At 46.2% G+C, this 9,007-nt stretch overlaps 1 protein-coding gene across 1 annotated transcript in view; it reads right to left on the bottom strand.

Moving 5' to 3' along the window:
- Positions 1 to 9,007, bottom strand: part of LOC121843881 (tripeptidyl-peptidase 2-like) — a 42,865-nt gene that overhangs the window by 14,434 nt on the left and 19,424 nt on the right. The window contains 4 exon segments of the mRNA XM_042313743.1: positions 2,407 to 2,574; positions 2,687 to 2,858; positions 8,004 to 8,119; positions 8,669 to 8,914. Of these exon segments, the coding sequence (XP_042169677.1) occupies positions 2,407 to 2,574; positions 2,687 to 2,858; positions 8,004 to 8,119; positions 8,669 to 8,914 (702 nt within the window).

The raw sequence follows: 9,007 nt of genomic DNA, 5'->3' as shown, positions 1-9,007 counted from the left end.
TAAACCAGTCCCTCTCTCCTCTCCGTACCTCAGTATAAACCAGTCCCTCTCTCTCCTCTCCGTACCTCAGTATAAACCAGTCCCTCTCTCTCCTCTCCGTACCTCAGTATAAACCAGTCCCTCTCTCTCCTCTCCGTACCTCAGTATAAACCAGTCCCTCTCTCTCCTCTCCGTAACTCAGTATAAACCAGTCCCTCTCTCTCCTCTCCATACCTCAGTATAAACCAGTCCCTCTCTCTCTCTCCGTACCTCAGTATAAACCAGTCCCTCCCTCTCCTCTCCGTACCTCAGTATAAACCAGTCCCTCTCTCTCCTCTTCATACCTCAGTATAAACCAGTCCCTCTCTCTCCTCTCCGTACCTCAGTATAAACCAGTCCCCCTCTCTCCTCTCCGTACCTCAGTATAAACCAGTCCCTCTCTCTCCTCTCCGTACCTCAGTATAAACCAGTCCCTCTCTCCTCTCCGTACCTCAGTATAAACCAGTCCCTCTCTCCTCTCCGTACCTCAGTATAAACCAGTCCCTCTCTCCTCTCCGTACCTCAGTATAAACCAGTCCCTCTCTCTCCTCTCCGTACCTCAGTATAAACCAGTCCCTCTCTCTCCTCTCCGTACCTCAGTATAAACCAGTCCCTCTCTCTCCTCTCCGTACCTCAGTATAAACCAGTCCCTCTCTCTCCTCTCCGTACCTCAGTATAAACCAGTCCCCCTCTCCTCTCCGTACCTCAGTATAAACCAGTCCCTCTCTCTCCTCTCCGTACCTCAGTATAAACCAGTCCCTCTCTCTCCTCTCCGTACCTCAGTATAAACCAGTCCCTCTCTCTCCTCTCCGTACCTCAGTATAAACCAGTCCCTCTCTCTCCTCTCCGTACCTCAGTATAAACCAGTCCCTCTCTCTCCTCTCCGTACCTCAGTATAAACCAGTCCCTCTCTCTCCTCTCCGTACCTCAGTATAAACCAGTCCCTCTCTCTCCTCTCCGTACCTCAGTATAAACCAGTCCCTCTCTCTCTCTCTCCGTACCTCAGTATAAACCAGTCCCTCTCTCCTCTCCGTACCTCAGTATAAACCAGTCCCCCCTCTCCTCTCCGTACCTCAGTATAAACCAGTCCCTCTCTCTCCTCTCTCCGTACCTCAGTATAAACCAGTCCCTCTCTCTCCTCTCCGTACCTCAGTATAAACCAGTCCCTCTCTCTCCTCTCTGTACCTCAGTATAAACCAGTCCCTCTCTCTCCTCTCCGTACCTCAGTATAAACCAGTCCCTCTCTCTCCTCTCCGTACCTCAGTATAAACCAGTCCCTCTCTCTCCTCTCCGTACCTCAGTATAAACCAGTCCCTCTCTCTCCTCTCCGTACCTCAGTATAAACCAGTCCCTCTCTCTCCTCTCCGTACCTCAGTATAAACCAGTCCCCCTCTCTCTCTCCGTACCTCAGTATAAACCAGTCCCTCTCTCCTCTCCGTACCTCAGTATAAACCAGTCCCTCTCTCCTCTTCGTACCTCAGTATAAACCAGTCCCTCTCTCTCTCTCTTTGTACCTCAGTATAAACCAGTCCCCCTCTCTCTCTCTCCTCTCCGTACCTCAGTATAAACCAGTCCCCCTCTCTCTCTCTCCCGTACCTCAGTATAAACCAGTCCCTCTCTCTCTCTCCGTACCTCAGTATAAACCAGTCCCCCTCTCTCTCTCCTCTCCGTACCTCAGTATAAACCAGTCCCCCTCTCTCTCTCTCCTCTCCGTACCTCAGTATAAACCAGTCCCTCTCTCTCCTCTCCGTACCTCAGTATAAACCAGTCCCCCTCTCTCTCTCCTCTCCGTACCTCAGTATAAACCAGTCCCCCTCTCTCTCTCCTCTCCGTACCTCAGTATAAACCAGTCCCCCTCTCTCTCTCTCCGTACCTCAGTATAAACCAGTCCCCCTCTCTCTCTCTCTCTTCGTACCTCAGTATAAACCAGTCCCCTCTCTCTCTCCTCTCCGTACCTCAGTATAAACCAGTCCCCCTCTCTCTCTCCTCTCCGTACCTCAGTATAAACCAGTCCCTCTCTCTCCTCTCCGTACCTCAGTATAAACCAGTCCCTCTCTCTCCTCTTTGTACCTCAGTATAAACCAGTCCCCCTCTCTCTCCTCTCCGTACCTCAGTATAAACCAGTCCCCCTCTCTCTCTCCTCTCCGTACCTCAGTATAAACCAGTCCCCCTCTCTCTCTCTCCTCTCCGTACCTCAGTATAAACCAGTCCCCCTCTCTCTCTCCTCTTCGTACCTCAGTATAAACCAGTCCCCCTCTCTCTCTCCTCTCCGTACCTCAGTATAAACCAGTCCCCCTCTCTCTCTCCTCTCCGTACCTCAGTATAAACCAGTCCCCCTCTCTCTCTCCTCTCCGTACCTCAGTATAAACCAGTCCCCCTCTCTCTCTCCTCTCCGTACCTCAGTATAATGCAGTCCCTCTCGGAGCCCCAGGGGATCGACTCTGACGTTGACATGACGACACTGGTTCATGAGCTCCAGGTGGGAGGGACACTGCACCCAGGAGGCGGAGCATGTCAGGGCCAGGTGCAGTTGCAGAGAAATACGCTCCGTGTTCTCTGTCAAACAGGAAGTAGAATGGACCAATTAATAGAACTAAAGAGGACAGACCAACCACCAATCATGCAGTGTGTGTGTCAGTGTGTGTATCTCTGTGTGTGTGTGTGTTACCGGTATTTTCGGGGAAAACGGGTTCGATGCCGACCCCGTGGTCGGAGGGGGACAGGACCTGGGTGGGGTCTCGGAGGTAGATGCCTCGCTGCGTTCCCACGGTAACAGTGAAGCCCAGGTTAGCGGTGGGGAGAGAGGCATGCTGGGTCAGGTAGTCTACAGCTCTGTCCACCTGTAAAAAGCACAGAGAAACCAGTTAAATTCCACATAGAGACACTAGTTCTCCACTATACAGTAGGCACTAGTTCTCCACTATACAGTAGGCACTAGTTCTCCACTATACAGTAGGCACTAGTTCTCCACTATACAGTAGGCACTAGCTCTCCACTATACAGTAGACACTAGTTCTCCACTATACAGTAGACACTAGTTCTCCACTATACAGTAGGCACTAGTTCTCCACTATACAGTAGACACTAGTTCTCCACTATACAGTAGACACTAGTTCTCCACTATACAGTAGACACTAGTTCTCCACTATACAGTAGGCACTAGTTCTCCACTATACAGTAGACACTAGTTCTCCACTATACAGTAGACACTAGCTGACTATACAGTAGGCACTAGTTCTCCACTATACAGTAGGCACTAGTTCTCCACTATACAGTAGGCACTAGTTCTCCACTATACAGTAGGCACTAGTTCTCCACTATACAGTAGGCACTAGTTCTCCACCATACAGTAGGCACTAGTTCTCCACCATACAGTAGACACTAGTTCTCCACCATACAGTAGACACTAGTTCTCCACCATACAGTAGGCACTAGTTCTCCACCATACAGTAGGCACTAGTTCTCCACCATACAGTAGACACTAGTTCTCCACCATACAGTAGACACTAGTTCTCCACCATACAGTAGACACTAGTTCTCCACCATACAGTAGACACTAGTTCTCCACCATACAGTAGACACTAGTTCTCCACCATACAGTAGACACTAGTTCTCCACCATACAGTAGACACTAGTTCTCCACCATACAGTCGACACTAGTTCTCCACCATACAGTCGACACTAGTTCTCCACCATACAGTCGACACTAGTTCTCCACCATACAGTCGACACTAGTTCTCCACCATACAGTCGACACTAGTTCTCCACCATACAGTAGACACTAGTTCTCCACCATACAGTCGACACTAGTTCTCCACCATACAGTCGACACTAGTTCTCCACCATACAGTCGACACTAGTTCTCCACCATACAGTCGACACTAGTTCTCCACCATACAGTCGACACTAGTTCTCCACTATACAGTAGACACTAGTTCTCCACCATACAGTCGACACTAGTTCTCCACTATACAGTCGGCACTAGTTCTCCACTATACAGTAGACACTAGTTCTCCACTATACAGTAGACACTAGTTCTCCACTATACAGTAGACAAGTTCTCCACTATACAGTAGACACTAGTTCTCCACTATACAGTAGACACTAGTTCTCCACTATACAGTAGACACTAGTTCTCCACTATACAGTAGACACTAGTTCTCCACTATACAGTAGACACTAGTTCTCCACTATACAGTAGACACCAGTTCTCCACTATACAGTAGACACTAGCTGACTATACAGTAGACACTAGTTCTCCACTATACAGTAGACACTAGTTCTCCACTATACAGTAGACACTAGTTCTCCACTATACAGTAGACACTAGTTCTCCACTATACAGTAGACACTAGTTCTCCACTATACAGTAGACACTAGTTCTCCACTATACAGTAGACACCAGTTCTCCACTATACAGTAGACACTAGCTGACTATACAGTAGACACTAGTTCTCCACTATACAGTAGACACTAGTTCTCCACTATACAGTAGACACTAGTTCTCCACTATACAGTAGACACTAGTTCTCCACTATACAGTAGACACTAGTTCTCCACTATACAGTAGACACTAGTTCTCCACTATACAGTAGACACTACCTGACTATACAGTAGACACTAGTTCTCCACCATACAGTAGACACTAGTTCTCCACCATACAGTACACACTAGTTCTCCACCATACAGTCGACACTAGTTCTCCACCATACAGTCGACACTAGTTCTCCACCATACAGTCGACACTAGTTCTCCACTATACAGTCGGCACTAGTTCTCCACTATACAGTCGGCACTAGTTCTCCACTATACAGTCGGCACTAGTTCTCCACTATACAGTCGGCACTAGTTCTCCACTATACAGTCGGCACTAGTTCTCCACTATACAGTAGACACTAGTTCTCCACTATACAGTAGACACTAGTTCTCCACTATACAGTAGACACTAGTTCTCCACTATACAGTAGACACTAGTTCTCCACTATACAGTAGACACTAGTTCTCCACTATACAGTAGACACTAGTTCTCCACTATACAGTAGACACTAGTTCTCCACTATACAGTAGACACTAGTTCTCCACTATACAGTAGACACTAGTTCTCCACTATACAGTAGACACTAGTTCTCCACTATACAGTAGACACTAGTTCTCCACTATACAGTAGACACTAGTTCTCCACTATACAGTAGACACTAGTTCTCCACTATACAGTAGACACTAGTTCTCCACTATACAGTAGACACTAGTTCTCCACTATACAGTAGACACTAGTTCTCCACTATACAGTAGACACTAGTTCTCCACTATACAGTAGACACTAGTTCTCCACTATACAGTAGACACTAGTTCTCCACTATACAGTAGACACCAGTTCTCCACTATACAGTAGACACTAGCTGACTATACAGTAGACACTAGTTCTCCACTATACAGTAGACACTAGTTCTCCACTATACAGTAGACACTAGTTCTCCACTATACAGTAGACACTAGTTCTCCACTATACAGTAGACACTAGTTCTCCACTATACAGTAGACACTACCTGACTATACAGTAGACACTAGTTCTCCACCATACAGTAGACACTAGTTCTCCACCATACAGTAGACACTAGTTCTCCACCATACAGTCGACACTAGTTCTCCACCATACAGTCGACACTAGTTCTCCACTATACAGTCGACACTAGTTCTCCACTATACAGTCGACACTAGTTCTCCACTATACAGTCGGCACTAGTTCTCCACTATACAGTCGGCACTAGTTCTCCACTATACAGTAGACACTAGTTCTCCACTATACAGTAGACACTAGTTCTCCACTATACAGTAGACACTAGTTCTCCACTATACAGTAGACACTAGTTCTCCACTATACAGTAGACACTAGTTCTCCACTATACAGTAGACACTAGTTCTCCACTATACAGTAGACACTAGTTCTCCACTATACAGTAGACACTAGTTCTCCACTATACAGTAGACACTAGTTCTCCACTATACAGTAGACACTAGTTCTCCACTATACAGTAGACACTAGTTCTCCACTATACAGTAGACACTAGTTCTCCACTATACAGTAGACACCAGTTCTCCACTATACAGTAGACACCAGTTCTCCACTATACAGTAGACACTAGCTGACTATACAGTAGACACTAGTTCTCCACTATACAGTAGACACTAGTTCTCCACTATACAGTAGACACTAGTTCTCCACTATACAGTAGACACTAGTTCTCCACTATACAGTAGACACTAGTTCTCCACTATACAGTAGACACTAGTTCTCCACTATACAGTAGACACTAGTTCTCCACTATACAGTAGACACTAGTTCTCCACTATACAGTAGACACCAGTTCTCCACTATACAGTAGACACTAGTTCTCCACTATACAGTAGACACTAGTTCTCCACTATACAGTAGACACTAGTTCTCCACTATACAGTAGACACTAGTTCTCCACTATACAGTAGACACTAGTTCTCCACTATACAGTAGACACTAGTTCTCCACTATACAGTAGACACTAGCTGACTATACAGTAGACACTAGTTCTCCACTATACAGTAGACACTAGTTCCTAGTTCTCCACTATACAGTAGACACTAGTTCTCCACTATACAGTAGACACTAGTTCTCCACCATACAGTAGACACTAGCTGACTATACAGTAGACACTAGCTCTCCACTATACAGTAGACACTAGTTCTCCACTATACAGTAGACACTAGTTCTCCACTATACAGTAGACACTAGTTCTCCACCATACAGTAGACACTAGTTCTCCACCATACAGTAGACACTAGTTCTCCACCATACAGTAGACACTAGTTCTCCACCATACAGTAGACACTAGTTCTCCACCATACAGTAGACACTAGTTCTCCACCATACAGTAGACACTAGTTCTCCACTATACAGTCGACACTAGCTGACTATACAGTAGACACGAGTTCCCCACTATACAGTAGACACTAGTTCTCCACTATACAGTAGACACTAGTTCTCTACTATACAGTAGACACTAGTTCTCCACTATACAGTAGACACTAGTTCTCCACTATACAGTAGACACTAGTTCTCCACTATACAGTAGACACTAGTTCTCCACTATACAGTAGACACTAGCTGACTATACAGTAGACACTAGCTCTCCACTATACAGTAGACACTAGTTCTCCACTATACAGTAGAAACTAGTTCTCCACTATACAGTAGACACTAGTTCTCCACTATACAGTAGACACTAGTTCTCCACTATACAGTAGACACTAGTTCTCCACTATACAGTAGACACTAGTTCTCCACTATACAGTAGACACTAGTTCTCCACTATACAGTAGACACTAGCTGACTATACAGTAGACACTAGTTCTCCACTATACAGTAGACACTAGTTCTCCACTATACAGTAGACACTAGTACTCCACTATACAGTAGACACTAGTTCTCCACTATACAGTAGACACTAGTTCTCCACTATACAGTAGACACTAGCTGACTATACAGTAGACACTAGTTCTCCACTATACAGTAGACACTAGTTCTCCACTATACAGTAGACACTAGTTCTCCACTATACAGTAGACACTAGTTCTCCACTATACAGTAGACACTAGTTCTCCACTATACAGTAGACACTAGTTCTCCACTACAGTAGACACTAGTTCTCCACTATACAGTAGACACTAGTTCTCCACTATACAGTAGACACTAGTTCTCCACTATACAGTAGACACTAGTTCTCCACTATACAGTAGACACTAGTTCTCCACTATACAGTAGACACTAGTTCTCCACTATACAGTAGACACCAGTTCTCCACTATACAGTAGACACCAGTTCTCCACTATACAGTAGACACTAGTTCTCCACTATACAGTAGACACTAGTTCTCCACTATACAGTAGACACTAGTTCTACTCAACAGTCCAACTTCCTGTCCAACTTCCTGTCCAACACAGAGGAGTCTTGCCTGTATGATTCCGTGTCCCTGTGCGAACACCTCGATATCGTCAACCTTCAGAGCCGTGTTCTCCAGAGCTCTCCTCACCGCAGAGACCGATGGACGGATACTGTTCTGCTTCAGACCTGCAGCGCACACACACACACTCCATTATAACACACACACACCCCATTATAACACACACACACCCCATTATAACACACACACACACACACACACACACCATTATAACACACACACACACACCCCATTATAACACACACACCCCCCCCATTATAACACACACACACACATTAACACACACACACACACACATTAACACACACACATTAAAACACCCCCCCATTATAACACACACACACACATTAAAACACCCCCATTATAACACACACACCATTATAACACACACACACATTAAAACACACCCCCACATTATAACACACACACACATTAAAACACACCCCCATTAAAACACCCCCATTATAACACACACACACATTAAAACACACCCCCATTAAAACACCCCCCATTATAACACACAAACACAAACATTAACCCCCCATTATAACACACACACACACACACACACAATTAAAACACACCCCCATTAACACACACACACACACACACACACACAAACACTTAAAACACGCCCTATTAACACACACACCCACCTGACAGCACCAGGGCGATCCCTCCACAGGCGTTGGGGGACGACATGGAGGTACCATTCATCAGCTGGGTTCCTCTGAGAGTCCAGTTGGGTACGGAGGCGATGGCCCCCCGGAGCAGTGATACTGACCCCCAGGGCCCCGTCGGTACTGGGGCCCGAGACGACCAGGTGTACTGGTTCGGAGGAAGCTTCTCTCTCAGAGAATACTCTGCAACCATCATGTCTGGAGTCACATACGCCCCCACGCCTGGAAGAGGAGACCAACGGGGTAAAACACACACACCCCCACGCCTGGAAGAGGAGACCAACGGGGTAAAACACACACACACACCCCCACGCC

The sequence above is a fragment of the Oncorhynchus tshawytscha genome, unplaced genomic scaffold (genome assembly GCF_018296145.1).
Source record: "Oncorhynchus tshawytscha isolate Ot180627B unplaced genomic scaffold, Otsh_v2.0 Un_contig_4076_pilon_pilon, whole genome shotgun sequence".
NCBI classification, from domain to species: domain Eukaryota; kingdom Metazoa; phylum Chordata; class Actinopteri; order Salmoniformes; family Salmonidae; genus Oncorhynchus; species Oncorhynchus tshawytscha.
The sequence above is the reverse complement of the archived record's forward strand: the minus strand, read 5'-3'. Positions and strand labels throughout refer to the sequence as shown.